The sequence below is a fragment of the Fundulus heteroclitus genome, chromosome 1, assembly GCF_011125445.2.
Source record: "Fundulus heteroclitus isolate FHET01 chromosome 1, MU-UCD_Fhet_4.1, whole genome shotgun sequence".
Classification (NCBI taxonomy): Eukaryota; Metazoa; Chordata; class Actinopteri; order Cyprinodontiformes; family Fundulidae; genus Fundulus; species Fundulus heteroclitus.
The window spans coordinates 21,820,434-21,839,121 of NC_046361.1; the positions used below are offsets into that span (position 1 = coordinate 21,820,434).

Consider the following 18,688-nt stretch of genomic DNA (forward strand, 5'->3'; position numbering starts at 1 on the left):
AGTGCAGGCTTGAGGAAGATGTTTCGTATGACGTCATACCCTCTGGACCCACTGAGGTATATTATACACTGGAGTGCTAATCACCGTCTGTTTGAACGAGTCGCTGTGAAGCCACCAGCCGGCAGCCACCATATTGGTACTCCCTATTTTCCCCCAGTAGGGAATATGTGCGCTACAGCATCGAATAACGAGGATTTTCTCATGTTCAGGGGGGGCTTAAGACTTTTAAAATATCAAATGCCATATACTTTTATGTGATGTTCTAAAACTATCACGTAATGAGAAAGTCATGTGCTGAAATATTTTGCATTTTATTAATTTAAATATATATGTTTAATTATAAATTATATATAATTAAAATTATATAATATAATTATTATATATAATATAATTATTATTATATTATATATAATTTATAAATATATAAATAACAATATACAAAAACATATATTTACATATGTGTATACATATATATACATATATACATATACACATACTTATATATACATATATATATATATATATATATATATATATATATATATATATTTAATATGAATAACATGTAAAATATTTCACCACCTAATTTCCTAGTAGTTGATAGTGTTAGTACATCCACTGACTGTAGAATTACCTGTGAAACGTTTTTACTCAGCCAGAAAACTGCTTGTTATTGCAAGCAAATCCTATGGGATTCTGTGAGAGTAGGGAGTAGCAAGATGGCGGCCAGTGACTTCAGTTTTTAGGCAAAATCAGCACTCCAGTGTATTATATAGCTCAGTGGGTTTGGCCCATCCACAAAACAGGACAGATCTAGACTTCAATTAACAATTAGGGAGGCTAGCCTTGGGCTAACCTTCCATCCATGTGGAATGATGAAAAACTGAAGTCACTGGCCGCCATCTTGCTACTCCCTACTCTCACAGAATCCCATAGGATTTGGTTGCAACAACAAGCAGTTTTCTGGCTGTGTGAAAACGTTTCATAGGTAATTTTATAGTCAGTGGATGTACTAACACTATCAACTACTAGGAGATTAGGTGCTAAAATATTTTACATGTTATTCATATTAAATATATATAAGTATGTGTATATGTATATATGTAGATATATGTATACATATATTTAAATATATGTTTTGTAGCTTGTATTTTTATATATTATAAATGTTTTATATATAATATATATATATATATGTTTGTTTATTATAGATATAGAGTAATAATATTATATATTTTAGGTATATATATTAGATATATATATATATAAAATATATATATATAATAGATATTATATTGTTTTTAATATTATATATAATATATATATATATATATATAAAACAAATATTTGCATTTTTATCTATTTAAATATATATATATATATATATATAATATATATTATATATATCTATAAATATATTATATATATATTTAAATAGATAACATGCTAACATATTTTTCCGCACATGACTTTCTCAGTACTTTGATAGATTTTAGAATTAGCACATAAACGTATATGGTCATTTTGACCATTATTTAAACGTTCTTAAGCCCCCCCAGAACATGAGAAACTCGGTCGTTATTCCCCCCCCGATGCTTGTAGCGCACCTATTGCCTAGCTAACTGGGGGGAAAATAGGGAGTACCAATATGCCGGCCGGTGGCTTCACAGTGACTCGTTCTAACAGCCGGCGATTAGCACTCCAGTGTATAATATAGCTCAGTGGCCAAACCGCACAGTGATGGATGAATACAGGGCAGACTGAATAATGGCTCCCAATCCTGGTACTGAACTACCCCAGCCCTGCATCTTTTAGATCTCTCCTTGCTGCCACACACCCATTGGTGAGCACAAAAGCACTAAAAGATAATTGCGGTGCTAACTTTTCGTTAATCGCATTATCGTTCACGCCAAGGTTAGAAATTGTTTGCGGACTGGCTAGCGTCCACTTTATTGGATACCTGTAAGTGCGATTATAACAATATTATTGATGTTGCAACAACAAGTTACCCAAAAAGTCATGATTTATTGCATGTTTGTTTAAAAAAAGGGACCTCCAGAACGTTCAGTTCTGCACTGTGTTCCAGGAGTCCGGTATTGTTCCTACATCCGCTTATTATAAGCGACTTTGGGCTCGTTTGTTTTCACAGAGCTGGTTGCTTGTTTCTATTGCAAGAACTGGCAACACTGGCTGTTCACACGTTTGTTTGTTTTTTGAAGACCTGGGCACAGTGGGATAGAATATTCCTCTTAAATGCTTCCACTGACATATAAAAGTTAAAATATTAAATTTATCCTAAACTAAAACAGCTATCCTCTCAAGCATGCGGTTCTGTGAGCAGCATCTTTTGTCTGAAGACAGGTGACTGACAGCCGTTAGTTAGCTGCTATCGTTAGCTTCCATAAAAGGTTCAATTTTATCGTTGGTTTAACGGTAGTGCAGCTAATATTTTGGTTTGCGGAAAATGAGTTTGTGAAAATACAATACCTTGTCAGCCCAAGCCACCTTCTGCTATTGCTCGGTGGTTCAGTTCTGATATTTCTTTCCAACTTTCCAACCACAAACATCAGTATATTGTGACACACCAACACAAAGTATAGCAGAAAATGATGCATTTCTTGTTTGCCATTTTAATCAGCCCCCTAGAATTCATCCTACGTATAACCATCGGTTGCTGCAGTTTCAGCAGTACGTCTTTTGCGGTATATCTCTGCCAGTTTTGCACATCTAGAGACTGGCGTCTACATTCATTCCTCTTTGCCAAACTGTCCAACCGGCGTCTGTGAACAGCAATGTTCAAGTATTTAATGGGATTTCCCGGTAGGCTTGGACTTTCACTGGGACCTGTTTTGATCTAATCCATAGATCCCCAACCTTTTCGAAACTGAGAGCTACTTCATCGGTACTTTGTCATACGTAGGGCTACCTGTACTGACCTTTGAACACCTTAACTTGACATAATATTAATATGTTATTTATGCTTTTTTTTAAATCTATGTAAATCCATCCTCCCCTCAACACAGACCAGCTTCTCCGTCCCTGCTGAAGAAATACACAGCATGATGCAGCTGGCCTTATGTTTCAGGGTGATGAGCCGCTTCGTGCATGTTGCGCTCAAAGTTTAATTTTCCTCCATGTTTGCTGCACCATCTGTGTAAATCACCATCAGCTTTATCAAGATACAACTTTATATTGATTTGTTTGGATGATGATATGATGTTAGTCGATTTCACAGTCTGTCACGATTTCCATTAAATTCAATTCACAAGCCTGTGATTGATATGAAGCAATATCTGCCCATCTAACACTATTATTTACATTATCAATTCCATCCATCCATCCATTTTCCAAACCGCTTTATCCCTCATGGGGTCGCGGGGGTTGCTGGTGCCTATCTCCAGCGTTCACTGGGCGAGAGTACATTATCAGTTCACCAAAAAAAAAAAAAAATATATATATATATAATTTGACCATTTTACAGACATCGGGCATTTAAATAAAAAAAAGCATTCTTCTAATTATGTAAAAAAAAATATAATAGATCACCTATTCACTATAGTCTGGTGCATTGTGAATTTCACAATAAAAATGTATCTTAAAGATGACAAATTGTCATCAATATTTTCATTTTGCTTCAATGTTTTTGGATTGCTAAACATCTAATCGATGTATCGATGTGGATCGATGTGGATCGATGTACTTTTACACTTCTAATATCCTAGTAGGATTTAGTAGGAATTGAACAGTGCTCTGTGAGATCGCTGGCAACATTGTTTTGTGACCTGACCCTGCTTTAAACTTCCCCACATGGTTCTCTGGTCAGCCGTGTTCCCCTACTTGTCACGCCACTGTTTGCTTCACTGATGTTCAGCCACTGAAACACAGCATTTATTGAATTACACACAGATGGAAAGGAACTGTCAGGACTGGATTTTATTTAGGGGTAACAGAGCAAAGGGAGATGAATACATTGGAATGTCAAACATTTCAGATTTTCATTTGTGAAAAAATAAAATAAATAAATATCTTCCCTCTTTCTTCTATTTCTTCAGTTTGTGCTACTTTGTGTTCATTTATCAAATAAAATCCCCTAAATATTTCCACAACAGTGTAGTGGAAATACTACGGATGTTAAACTTGAGACATTTTGCTCGGAACGGATCGTTTTCGTTCCAGAGTTTCCCATATGGTCTTTCAGATATTTAACAGTAAATGCAACCCGTTAAAGGTGTTGAATCTCAGCATGTGTAATCAGAACAGGTGATTATATTTATACACACTCTTTAATAAACTATACAGTAACATCAGTTCCAGAAGGAAATGCAGAGTCCTCTCAAAACACAACATATTGCACCAATATCACAAAATAAAGGTAGTAAAAAGGACACCTTAAAACTCCTACAAATTCCTTTCAGACCTGTAACTTTAAATATCTAAAATAGTTTAAAAATGAAAACGACAGCATTCAAGTTCCATGACAAACGCGGTCCCCATTAAAAGGTGCATAAAGTCCCTGCAAGTTTGGCACAGTTCAGTTTGATATTTGCTCGCAGGCGAAGCCGTCGAATTGATTGAAAGTTCTCACATCGGTAACACTAAAACCTATAAGGCTCAGTCTGAACATCTTTCTGAAAGACATCAATCATGAATCCTCCATAGAAGCATGTCGGTTTAAACACACATGTTGGACAAATCACAGGCCTGCATTACGTCTAAGTAAGCACGATGAACAGAAGCTTTGCAGTCACACCGATAACAATAAATAAATAAATAAATCACCACTACTTTAAATTAACTGATTAATGTGCATTCACACATTTAAGCAAGTATGAATAGTACAATAATTTCTACTGAATGTTAAAAAAAATCATTTTCAGATTGTCATTACCTACTGTCGCGTTGTTGAATACAGCAGAGCACTTGCTACTCACAGCACAGAAACGACAATGTATTATGACAGACAGCACAAGAAATCATGTGCATATAAACATTTTTGAAATGGATTTTAAAGTCACATTTGTCCTATCAGTTTATAAGTAGATTCACGCCAACCATCAAAAAAAAAGGTACTAATGAGTGTTTGCCTACGTTTGAGCTAAGAGCCATGCGTCATGTCTTGTCATTTCGATGAATCCTAAATGGCCAATGAAATTTGTTATGTGCACCGATACAGCTATACTACGTATGGACACACCCGGACTGTTTCGTCGAGACCAAATGAAGAGACATCACAAATCACTGACAGTTTCTGGCTCGTAAAGCTTGCAAGGTAACCTGCAGGTGGGGTTCACAAACATGCTGGAGACTGGATTGGAAGGTATCGCGCAACTTGTGGTGAGGATATTTATGAATATGTGTCCGTGTGCACGTCTAGCTGTACAGCTGATTCGCGAAGTATCCCTGACTTAGAATAGGGAAAAAAAGACAAAGAAAAGCTAACCGAAAACACAGTCACCATGATCGGCAACATCTTAAGTTGTTTTTTGTTTGTTTTTTTACAATGGTGCAGCCCTTATCTGCGCATCTGATGGGTGGGTTTTTAATCTCGTTTGGCTCCGAAGATCTGGAGGAAGAAGGAGAAGATGTACACGATGTCCAGGTAGATGTTGAGGGTGGCGAACACGTATTCTTCTGGGCTCATGGCGTACTTCTTGTTCCCCATAAGGAGCTGCGTGTCGAACGCCAAAAACTACAACAGACAAAGAAAGAGCGGATTAACCGTCTCTCATTTTCTTTTCTATTAGATGTTGAATGAATAATACTTAGGTGTAGCTGCACTCCTACCATTGTAAATAGAATGGCTCCCAGGACAGCATAGGTGGCATCCAACCAGGGTACCTTCAAAGTTAAGATTCAATTTCAGTGATTAAATTGTTGCAAGAATGAATCGAGTAAAATACTGATTAAAGTAAGACAAAACTGTTGTTTAATCATATGATTGTAATATGGACCCTCGGAAATCTGAATTTATACAGACATCAAATAGTCTGACCCAAACGTTCCAAGAAATCCTTCATCGTGGCGTCAGACAGATCCACAGTAAACTATAAACTTATCTGTGCAGATGCTTTTCCTGTTTACGAAGGCATTACTAAAAATGGTTTATTTGTCAAAGTATTCCTTGAAGTATATGATCTTATTCTGCTCGCTTAGAACTTAGTAAGCATTTACAATGACTAATAATCACTTTGAACAATGATTTCACGTGGTCCTTTGCCGCGTATCTTCCCCCTCTCTCAGCCATCTTATCCTGTCAGCCTAGCTTCAATAACATTAATAAAAATAGTAATATTAATAAATAAATAATTAATAAAAATTAAAAAGTAATCCAGTGCATGGGTTAGTAATAAGTGTTTTACCCAATCTTTTTAGAAACAGAAGGTAAAAAGTTGATGTGACAATTGAAGTCAGATGGTGTCCCATATTTCTTCAAATGTGGGACTACATCCTTATATCAGTACTTCTCTGGCAGATCCTGTTTTATATCTGACAAAGATCCCCTTTGCAGGGGGGCACAGTGAAGGCTTTTAGATAGCTCACTAAATTTAGATTTTAATAAAGTTATTACTGATAAGTTCTAGTTTCCTATGTTTTGTTTTCGGTTGGCTTTCAAGACCAAAACTACTTCTGCAAAAATGTTTTGGAATGAAAGCCATGTGTGGGACGCAGTCTCCTCTCGGCAACAATTCCCCTGTTTACCATTAACTATAATACTGCAGGGGAGCTACCATGGCTACCATGATGTAACTTTTAGACAAGGATCGAGTGGAGCTCTGTACTGTGCCAATGGAAAAACAACACCTAAGGGAAACTTTGAGCCTTGAAACGTGATGCCAAGGTGTCCCGACCGAGTATCAGCTTAAAGCACGAAGGGAATGATAACACATGACGCTTCTATGACGTAACGTCTGTAAATAATCAAATATGCAAAACCCGGCATTATTCTGCTACGGAATATTTTATTGTTGCTTTACGACGAAGAATCGTCGAATACGGAAGTGCATTCTCAGGCTGACTCGTTCGACTGACTGTGCTTACATATCGAAAAGGGAGGACGATGGCCAGCACCACTCCAGAGATGAACATCACCATGCAGAAGATGAACAGTACGCCATGGCATGAGGTCACATCGAACTAAAGGGAGAGAAAGAGAGCAAGTGCACCCAAAAATAAACGACTGGAAATAAAAACGGTGATACATCTCAATATAGTGTTTGATTTTTTTCTTGTTTGCCTTACCTTGGTTTGGAAGCTGAAGATTGTGACCACAAGGCAGACTGCCACTGTGATACCCAGGCACATCACTACTGACTTGGTGTTATAGAAGCTATTAAGACAAAAAGGTGTGCAGAATTTGATATATTCATATTGTTTTAAGGACCACATTAAAAAATTTTGGACAAAAGTCGCAAGACACATTAAGAGGAATTATGTGGACATAAACGTACAAAGAGCCATGAAATTAGCTTCAGTTAATCATTGGTCTTCACAGAAAATGTGAAATCACAGTGCCTTGAACAAGAATCCATATGCACTAACTTCAGTTTGTTTTATTTGAGATTTTATATGATACATGTACACAAAGTAGAGCAAAATTGTAAAGTGGAAGGAAAACAACCCATGGTTTTCCTTTTTATTTATTTTTAGAAAGTGTACTTAATTCATCGTTCCGTCAACCCTGACCTGTTTCCTGTCCCTGCTGAAGAAATGGCAGGGACATGGCTTATGGAAAAGAAGGTTTTCTATGACTTACCCTCAACATTGGCAAGCTTAGGTTACACACACTGGTGGGCTTTATTTATTTATTAGTTGATGTCAATTGGTTACATTGGCTTGATCTTGAGTACCAGAATAAAAAGAGCCAAGTACAAATGGTCTGAAAACTTAGCAAAAATTAAAACTACGTATTTTTACATTTATGCAGCACTTTGTGAGGGTCTATAACCTGAAATCCCAATAAAATATGTTGAGATTTGTTAGTGTAACATGAAAAAATGTGAAGAACTTCAAAGTAGACAATATACATATACAATAAACAACAGCACTTCATGAAAGAGTGAAGAAAGAGAATATAAATCAATACCTGGACAACATTCCAGTCATGTAGGAAAGGGATAAGGTCTGTAAAGAAATACGTAAATTAAAAAAAAATATATATATATCTTTCATTCTGTTTGAAAAACTTTTTGCAAATTTCACAAATGAAAAAAACTGAGAGCAATTATTTATAAAATCATTACATACAAAGACAGCAAGGAGGATGAGATTCCATGGAAACCGTCTCCTGAAAGGCAAAATCCAGATAACACAGCCTTCAGTGCCGTTGGGAAATTTTACGGCATTTATGCAGTCATGCATTCAGTTTTGTGCTATATTAGATTTACCTGGGTACAGAGCAGCAAGACAGAGTCAAGTAGGTGACGAAGAACACCGCACTGTCAAACAATAAAAATACAGTTAGATGTCTTTGGCTAAATAATAATAATTATTATTATTAAAAGAAGATTAATTATTGAAAAATGTAATGCTCTACTTACTATGAGGCCCAATACCACCCAGGGTTGGTTTGAATGTAGTCTTTCACTGGATCACTAATAGAGATTTTTTTTCAGTGAGTAAACAGCCGTAAAAAAACAAAAACAAAACATTGTACTAAATCAGTTCGACAGTTAGGACTAACACTTACCAGAATGTAAAAAGAGCCACAATTGCGAAGGTGACCAAAAGTTGGATCATCAGGATAGAGTACACCTGAAATAAACCAAGCCAGAATAAATAGATAATCACGGCCTTTATGTACTGATGCTTGCTTCTCAGGGTTTCACATTTTAACAGCTGCCATAAAATATTTACAGTAGCCCACATTCCCACCGGATGAGTAAGATAAAAAGCTTTGTGGTACCTTACGAATGAAGACTCTCCTGATGTTGACATCATCCCAGGTGAACTCTGTGAGCATCTCTATATCATTGTAGCAAGGAGCGCTGGCACCTAACGGTCACATTCAATGTTATGTTGGTGACTCCGATTCTTCACACAGTTAAACAACTCTTCTTTTTTCAGTACAGAAACTGGGATAGGCCAGTTTTACTAGTAAATACAGAAATAAAAAGTGCAATCCTACCTGAGATGGCTTCCTCATACGTGGGGGGAACTGGTGCCACGAAGGCCTCTCCGTTTGAGGACTCATCGGCCTTGTTGGCAAGTGACAGCTGAATGGATAAAACGTCACCATTTACGTTCTTGCAGGCAACAAGTTTAAATTTCCCTTGATACCAAAATCAGACATTTTCACATAAAGTTGAAGTAGATATGTGCTTCCCTAATTCACCATATTCACCACGACTGTTTCGGAGAATCTGACATTCCCGCTTTACAGAAGGTCATTCTTTTTGCAAGAGCAACTCGTCTGCAGATATTTGATGACTTCTGAGGGCATTGCTGCTCTGTTTACTGCGCTCTACAACGACGAGTTCTGCTAATTCTGCAGCATTTTACTGAAATCAATTTGAGCCATTAGCTCTAATGTATGTATAGGAAAACATTTTAGCACAGCCTAATAATTAAAAGTACTCCTTAAACATATTCAGCTGCTTTCAAATGGTTGTAATCAATACATTTTTAACTTTAAGGCTACATTATTTCCTATCTACCTATTTAAACAACCACTTTAACTTAAACAGACTTATAAGCCCAGGAAAGACTGAAACAAAACTTCTAATAACTTGACCCACAGCACCTTGCAAAGATTTCAATACAATTTGAATGTTTTTTTAAGTTTTTGTCACATTACAACCTCAAATTTCAGTAGATTTTATTTGGATTCTATGTGATAGACCAATAATTGTGAAGCAGAAGGAAACAGACTACTAAAAAGCTGCCCTAAACTTAATTCCACCCGTATTTTATTCAACCCTGACCAGTCTCCATGTCCATACTGCAGTAAAACAACCCCAAAGCATTATGCTGCCACCACCATGTTCATGGTGAGGATAGTGTGTTTATATTGATGTGAAATGTTATTTAAAACTTGAGATCTTGTTTTATAACCTCACCTTTCCCCACTCTATCCCTGACCTGTTTCCTTGGTCTTCCAGATGCTGTTTGCTCACTAATGGGCTCTAATAAACCTTTGAGGCGTTCACAGAACAGCTGCACTCACCCTGAGATTAAATTAGACACAGCTGACAAAGTAGGCTAAATACAAAAGCAGATTTTTAAAACAATTGTCCTGTCACTTTGCATTAATGTGGTACCTTCAGTTGGTCTGCAATAAATTTAGATTAAAAAAAATTATAAAAAATTGAGGTTGTAATATGAAAAAATGTGGGAACGTTCAACCGGTTTGTAAGGCCTAATAAACCAATAGGCACTTCTTAATAACTTCTTAATACAAAACGTATTATTACGTGTAATGTTTACATCCGTGGAAGTTGGTCTCTGGTCTGAGGCGTATACAATATAAACTGCTGATTTTTTTTTTTTAAACATCAAGGATCTAATTAAAAATAAAACTGGATTAGATTTGAATATACTGTCTGATATGAGGGAAAATAAAGGGCAACACGAACGACCTGCAGGCAGCTCTGGAAAGAAGTGGAGGGGTCATGGTGATGTAACGCGTGGAAGCGCCAGTGACGCATTTCATTCACGATCACAATTCCAGCAATATTACTATGGATCAATTCACTTGAGCAGCAGGATCCACAGCCCAATATGCTGGCATCATGATAAATGACATTTATTTCATTCTATTATTTCTTGCCACATCAAAATCTAAATAAACAGCATTTCAGAAATTCAAAAAAAACAGCAAAACAAGGCTGAATGGGTTTAATTCCCATTGAAAGCCAAGAGGAGGAAAAGCGGCTCATTCATACCTTGCCCTGAGTCATGATGCTCGTCTGTGTCTCTCCGTCAGCTGCGTGGACTGGTTTCCTCCGTGTGAAGATCCGCTGTCTGCCTCCTTGGTAAACGCACCTCTTTGAAACCTAAAATGCGTCCCTGCTTGGCTGATGAGACTGAAGACTGAGCTCTGACGACGCACTGATGTAAGCTCCCAACATCGCAGTTTCCACTCGTGCGCATGCCCCTCCCGCACCCGCCGTGGGGGTAAGTTCTAGCAGCATCCAGAGGAAGCCGCTTCACAGGAGAGAGAGAGAGAGACAGCATCGCGCGCACAACAGGAGAGGCTGCACGGGACCTGCGTGACGCGTTTCTGCGCCGGTCCAGACCAATCTGGAAGTGTGGTCTGCAGCAGAAGACATGCTGGGAAAGTTCTAGATCAGGACTGGACTAAAACCTTTGCCTCTAGACTGAGCTGGCTTGCTGTCCTCAGTCTAAGGCGTTTTTACATTTAGACCACCATCTTTAGTGCGTTTTGTTCCTGTTTCGTGTGTTAAAGGCAAAGGCAAATTTATTTATATAGCACATTTCAGTACAGGGACAATGCAAAGTGCTTTACATGATTAAAATACAGAAATAAATAATAAAAAACAGAGAAAAGCAAGTAGGAATAAAATGTAGAAATAAAATAGAACATGGAAAAATAAAAAATAAAAGCAAACAATAAAAACGGTTGGACGACAAAGTTGAACTAATGATGTTTCAGTAAAAACAGTTAAACTAGAACAGTTGAAGGCAATCCTAAACAAATGTGTTTTTAATCTTGATTTCACCTACCCTCACACTCCTGACTGTTACTATTGTAACAACTGTTTACATGCATCTTGCACTGCTCACCTTGACTGAATATTGATTTGCACTGCTGACTCTTCATTCGCTTTACCAATTGTTTACATATACATTTGCAATACCGTACTTTAACTGTAATATGCAATTACATTCCACTGCACTTTAATTTGAATAGCTTCTGTCCAAACTTTATTTGTACATTTTATAGTAATAGCCACCTGTATATTATGCTCACAATTCTGCCTATAGTAATAGCCATCTGTACATATATATTTATACACGTAAACTCTGTTATAATAACAATCATCTGCATATTATGCTATTGTACATATGTGTAAAATTCTATTCATAGTAATATCCACCTGTATATTATATTCGGTACATATCCAGCTGTAAATTTATTTCACAATACTAGTTATCTATATTATACTCATAGGACAAATTTATCAGTAAAATTCTGTCTATAATAGTATCCATCTCTATATTTATTCAGTAATAACCCATGTCCTGTACATATGGAACCATTGTTATTCCTGCACTTGCTGCAATTGCACTTCTGGTTAGACCTAAACTGCATTTCGTTGCCTTGTACCTGTGTAATGACAATAAAGTTGAATCTAATCTAATCTAATTTAAAGGAACTCAGGCTTTCAGCACTTTTACAGTTTTCTGGAAGTTTGTTCCAGATAAGTGGAGCATAGGAACTAAATGCTGCTTCTCCATGTTTGGTTCTGGTTCTAGGTATGCAGAGTAGGCTGGAGCCAGAAGACCTGAGTGGTCTAGAGGGTTGATACACTGATTACAAGTCTGTGATGTATTTAGGTGCTAAGCCATTCAGGGATTTATAGACTAACAGAAGTATTTTAAAGTCTATTCTCTGAGAAACAGGGAGCCAGTGTAAGGACTTTAGAACTGGGGTTATGTGCTCTACTTTCTTAGTCTTAGTGAGGACGCAGGCAGCAGCGTTCTGGATCAGCTGTAGCTGTCTGATCCACTTTTTAGGCAGGTCTGTGAAAACACCGTTGCAGTAATCAATTCTACTAAATATAAACGCATGGATTAGTTTTTCCAGATCCTGCTGAGACATCAGTACTTTAATCCCGGAAATGTTCTTCAGGTGATTGAAAGCCGACCTTGTTATTGTCTTTAGATGCTTTTGGAGGTTCAGGTCTGAGTCCATCACTACACCCAGATTTCAGGCCTGATCAGTGATTTTTAGCTGAAGCAGCTGAAGCTGTGTGCTAACTTTTGATCTCTCCTCTTTGGTCCAGAAATGATTACTTCAGTTTTGTTTTCATTAAATTGAAGAAAATTTTGGCGCATCCATACATTGATTTCTTCTAGGCATTTTCTCAGTGCTTGAACTGGTCCATAGTCACCTGGTGACATGGTGATGTAGAGCTGTGTGTCGTCTGCATAGTTATGGTAGCTGATGTTGTTTTTTATGATCTGAGCTACAGGGAGCATGTAGATATTGAAGAGGAGGGGATCCAGGATGGACCCTTGGGGAACCCCACATGTGATTTTTGTCGTCTGGGATGTAAAGTTACCTACTGACACAAAAACGTTAATCAGGCACAGAGCGTAACAATGAAGAAGGAAAAGCACACATGGTTTTTGAGAGGCAGCGTATGTATTATTCAAGCCTTTCCGATACCCTTAAATAAAACCCAGTGCTACCAATTGCCCTCTGTATAAATCCAGCTGTTGTGTGAAGGCCCTCAGAGGTGTGTCCGACAACATTAGCGAGCAACCAGCACACAGGCCAGCAATACAGATCAAAGCAACGTTAGGTTCGAAACTAATATTAAGCTTTGAACATCTAACAGAGCACTTTTCAACCCATCCTCTCCGAACGGGAAGAGTGCAAAAACAACCGCTGCTTCGTAAAAGACACGACTGGCCGGACCGTTAGAGCTTCAGTCAGAGTTACTCTGGAGGAGCTGCAGGGATCTAGAGCTCGGTGGGAAAAAAATCTGTTGACAGGACAACTGTTATAGCGCACTCCACCAATCTGGGCTTTACGGGGTTGCGAGAAGAAAGGCGTTGATAAATTGAAGCCATTTGGGTTCCCATTTGCAACTAGCAAACGTGCGGAACATGATGTTGTGGTCGAATCAGACTTTATTAGCCCGGATGCTAAATGATGTTGCACAAGTAAAAACAAAAACCTAACACTTCACCCCAGACACAGCACTCTTATCGCTGACATGTAGTGGCAGTATCATGATGTGGGATGGTTGTCTTTGGCAGAGATAGGGAGGGCAGGTGGAGCCGAGCACAGGGCAATCACGGAAGAAAACCGGTTAATCGCTAAAAGAAATCAGAGATTGGCTGGCCTTCCAGCAAGACTAAACATACAGTCAGAGCTGCAGTTGAGTCTAAAGGGTAGACATGACCCCATCAACAGTCTGGACCTAAATTCAGCTGACAATTTGGAGTACAATTTGATTTCCACCCAAAATGAAAGAACCACCCGGATGACTTTACAAAGAGAAATTAACAGAAATTCCACTTTCCATTTGATACGTAACCAAAATAGACCCAGTGCCGTAGCTCCAGTGAATACAAAAATAAATAAAATCACTGGACATTCCAGATTTTTATTTTCTAAAGATTTTGAACACCCCATAATAGTTGACTTCCACTACACAAATATGCGCTGCTTTGCTTTGGTCTGACTGTCACATAAAACCGCAGTAAGATCCAGCCGGGCTGGTAGATGGAACGTGACAAAACGTCACAGACGCACCGGCTTAGGGTAAATTAAATCCCAGTGACTCAACAGGAAACCACAGCAAAATAAAACAAAGGCATGTTTCCTCTGGGCAACAGGCGTGCCTTTATTTAAAAGTGAGAAGAACAGAAACATGTTAAGAAAATAGACAAAAATTACATACAGACAAGTACTGAGATCTTTTTTCTTGAAGCTCCTTGTTTGGATATTTAGATTATTTCTGTAAACTAAGCCTTTCCAGTGTGTTTCTGATACAAAGCATCTATGTGGACAAACCTCACGAAGGTTCTGAACTTGATTTAAATCGAACGCATCACACAGATGGACGTACGGAGCCATGTCAAACCCACCTGAAATATTTTGTAGAAAAAACTCAGAACCTGTCCACCTTTTATGGATTTGCTTGACAAACGAAACCAGACGTTCCCACAGAGTCCTTACACAGGAAGTATGCATTAAACCTCCATAAATAACCAACCAAGTCATAACAAGCAAACATAAGAACTGAAACTAACTTAAGAAGAGAAAAAACCCTGTTGACTTCCTTTTTTTTTTTGGCAAATATGATCTATAGTCAAGTCAAGTCTGACTAAAATTGAATATTTAAATCAGACAATCTTAAATGGATCTGTAGGCCAAGTCTTTACTCCATCTCCCCCTCCCCTCGGCACCCCTCCAGTCTCAGGTCCGTGTCGTTCCTGCTCAGCGTGAAAAGACTAATGACGGCCATCAGAGCCGCCAGCATCATGACGGCGCAGCCGCCGAACATGTGCCGGGTGCCGCCGCCGCCTTCCCCCCCGCCCGTCCCCGACACCTCGCCGTGGAGCGCCAGCAGTCCCAGGCAGGCCAGCAGGTGCAGCGGCAGCCGGAACCAGGCCAGCACGCCGGCGCGCTTCTCCTCCGGGACCACTCGGCCCTGCAGGAAGCTGACGGCGGGGAAGTACAGGCCACAGGCCAGCTCCAGCAGCAGGAAGGCCAGGAAGGAGTCGTGGGGTCTCGGCTGCCCCGCCGCCGTGGAGAACGTCAGCATGAAGAACGAGAAGAAGGCCATCAGGACGGCGAGGCAGAGCACCTGGCCGGGCTGCAGGCGGTAGCGGGTGGAGGTGGCCAGGCGGTACAGCAGGGAGCCCACCATGCTGGCCGCCATGAGGCAGGAGAAGACGATTCCTAAAGGGGGGCCGTGGGGGTCCAGCACCGGAGTCCACAGGAACACGAATATGTAGAGGACGCTCTCAAAGAGAGCCTGCACTCCGCCGAGGAGCAGGACCCTCCGGTCGGACAGCAAGCAGCGCAGCCCCTCCTGGCAGCTGCGCGAGAATCGAGCTTTGGCCGACAGACGAGCCGCGCCTCCGTTGGCGGCGCCAAGCATCGGAGTGTGCTTCTCCCCTTCGGGGCCTCCTTCCGCCTCCTCCTTGCCCCAGTCCGTCAGCACCACCCAGCCGCAGCAGCCGAGGCACGGCACGGCCAGCAGGAACGGAGCCACCGGTCCCAAGTGGAGCCACTCAGCCAGCAGGTTGGCCACGAGCCCCGCTCCCACAGCCAGGCCGTGGTTCCAGGTGGCAACCTTGTTGAAGGTGCTGGGGATCCACTCTCTGGGGAAGTCGTGGACCTCGACGTGTCTGTGCACGTACCAGGCTTCAAAGGTGGTGGCGAGCAGGGACGTGGACAGACCCCCCAGGATGCGGCCCACGATCAGCACGAAGTAGTCCCTGGAGAGCTTGGTGAGGCAGCAGGCGGAGTAGGACACGCAGAAGAGGAGGCACGTCTGCCGGCGGCCCAGGGCCTGGGGGAGCCAGCCCGAGAACGGAGCGAACAGGACACAGGAGGCCAGGCCGCACACGTACAAAATGGCTATCTGGGACTCCAGGAAGCTGTAGTGGCGGTACAGTTTGTAGAGGTACGGCCCCTGGAGCCAGTCCGCCCACAGGGCCAGCAGGTACGCCCGCAGGAATACGCTCTGGAATCGACGGAAAGCCGGGTTGGCCACGGCGGTGGGGGTGGGCTGGGGCGGCGTGAGGCGGCGGGCCGTGAACTCCAGGCCCACACAGAGGGCCAGCAGGACGATGATGGCAAAATAGGCTGTCACCAACATGCTGGTTCACAGTGCGGACAGTTCGAGTCAAAGCCGCGTTCCAGCTGTGCTCCCACTTGTTTTCCTCCTGCACCTCTGGCTCTGTGACACAAAACATAAACAAACACACTGAGTAAAATTATCAAACATGTTGTTTAACACCAATATCATTTTCACTCGTTGGTCTTGGTTAGCCAACGCCAAAATCAGCTTGAAAATATCCGTTTTAACAAATATAAAAAGCAGAATGGCTGTAAGAGCGGATCTACAGCGATCAGTTCCTGTTAGCAGTGACGTTAGCATGTAAGCTAACATGCTGCTACCAAGATAAAAGCGTGTTTCTAATGCAGCAGGCTGAATATTTTAGCATCTAAATCGTAGCGCGCAACATGTCTTACCCTGTCGGTTAACGCCGGTCCCATATTAAACATACAATTTAGTCATGAACAACACAGAACGACAAAGTGATGGTCTGAATGTAACAAGTGTGCATTAGCAAACATCCTTCTCTTCCTGGAGACGATTGCTTTGTTTCACCAGTAGATGGCGCCCTTACTTCACTTTTTCCCGGAAGTTAGTAGACAATCCCGGTTAAACCTGTTTTCCCCATAGACATAAGATTATGTCTATAGTTATCCCCCTTACGTCGTAGTTGGAATAAAAGTACAATTATATTATCTTATTATCTGTCTTGTATCTAATTTTCACTATTGTAATATATGTGTTAGGTATTTTCTGTATTGTATCTAATTGTATTATTTTAATAGAATTGTTATTATTTTTTTTATTTCTTTTAAGTATGGCCTAAACATGTCATTAAACCTTTATTTAATCAGGTAAAAGACCCAGAGATGGACATCTCTTTTAATTTCTTGATTATACAGGTCAGGCAGGAGTCAGGCCTGAGTGTGGCTGGTGTAGTACTCATAACTTTTTCACATAGAGCAAATTAGGTTTAGATTTTTTTTCCCCTTCATAAATTAAATCATCATATGAAAACTAGATTTTCTTTTCCACAGGTTATCTTTGTCTGATATTAAGTTGGGTTTGATGAACAGAAATATTGATATAATAATAATAATAATAATAATAATAATAATAATAATAATAATAATAATAATAATAATAATAATAATAATAATAATAAACTATGAGGGGGAGACACTTCTTTTACATCACTGTAATAATCACTTTGGAAACAAGTTAGAAGAACAGGCCCATGGGACACAACTACCACTTGTTTGAAGTGTTTAGGTCGGGATGTAATGTTTTCCTTTCAGAAAACATAAACCGTCTGATTTAAACCAAAGACTATTTTTCAGTCCCTACAACAGTTTACCAACAGGCTGACGGTTCAAGTAAAAGATGATGAGGGTGCTCTTCAGATCTTTCCCCTGAACTGTTCTGCATTCACACCATCGTTGCATGGAGCCTATATGAAAACCACTCATGTGAAGGAGCGCCTTGTTTTTTTATAGAAATAGTAACTCAGAGTAGCTTTGTGGCCTCAGTTATTACAAATCTCAACTACTCCAGAGTAGCGGTTTTTCATTTCCTGCTACTGTGCACAATCTGTGACTTTCAGTCAAATTACAACAGAGGGCCTTCTGGTAAAAGCTACTCAGTTGTCATCAGTAAGTTTTCCCAGGTTCAGAGCTTTATCTAAATTTTTGTTGTATTGCTTTTTAAATACGGACCAATCATCAGATGCTCAGTTTACATATGAGGGGGAGAAATAAATTCTTTTGAAATACTCATGATCTCTCTTTTTTTTTTTTTTTTTTTTTTTTGTCAGTCAAACTTTGAAACCAGTTTGAAGACCGTGATCTGGGCAAAGTTTTCATCATGATCGGGTAGTGACCATTTGTTGTCGCCTGAAATGTACCTCTGACAAAGCAGAAAAACTTTGAAAAGTTTTACATTATGTCACTTTCTTTATAAAATCGAAAGTTACGGTTGTATAAATCCCGGATGACCGCCAGAGGGCGGCACTGAGTCAGGAGGGATGAATTAGAAATTACATTTTACTCTCATTATTAAAATGTATTTTAACTCATGATTTTACTTTCCTTTTTGCTGTATTTTTCTTTAATCTAACTAATTTAATCTGTTTACTTGTGATTTAACTTCAAAATTCAGCTATACTTAGCTTAAACCTCGCCTTAATTCATAGTATTTTACTTTAA

General features: G+C 39.7%; 2 protein-coding genes across 2 annotated transcripts; both read right to left on the bottom strand.

Moving 5' to 3' along the window:
• Positions 1-3,913: 3,913 nt before the first annotated feature.
• Positions 3,914-11,097, bottom strand: LOC105929003 (protein lifeguard 2). Its single transcript, XM_012866598.3, has 12 exons — positions 10,881-11,097; positions 9,125-9,212; positions 8,903-8,991; positions 8,687-8,751; positions 8,538-8,591; positions 8,385-8,435; positions 8,245-8,284; positions 8,084-8,121; positions 7,240-7,327; positions 7,039-7,134; positions 5,785-5,838; positions 3,914-5,689 (listed from the first exon to the last, which is right to left on the bottom strand). Exons 1-12 carry the CDS (start codon positions 10,893-10,895, stop codon positions 5,540-5,542), a joined length of 828 nt encoding a protein of 275 aa, XP_012722052.2. The 5' UTR covers positions 10,896-11,097; the 3' UTR covers positions 3,914-5,539.
• Positions 11,098-14,976: 3,879 nt separating this feature from the next.
• mfsd5 (major facilitator superfamily domain containing 5) lies at positions 14,977-17,044 on the bottom strand. Its single transcript, XM_012866595.3, has 2 exons — positions 16,901-17,044; positions 14,977-16,604 (listed from the first exon to the last, which is right to left on the bottom strand). The coding sequence occupies exon 2, from the start codon at positions 16,521-16,523 to the stop codon at positions 15,075-15,077; it is 1,449 nt and encodes a 482-aa protein (XP_012722049.2). The 5' UTR covers positions 16,524-16,604; positions 16,901-17,044; the 3' UTR covers positions 14,977-15,074.
• Positions 17,045-18,688: the final 1,644 nt, after the last annotated feature.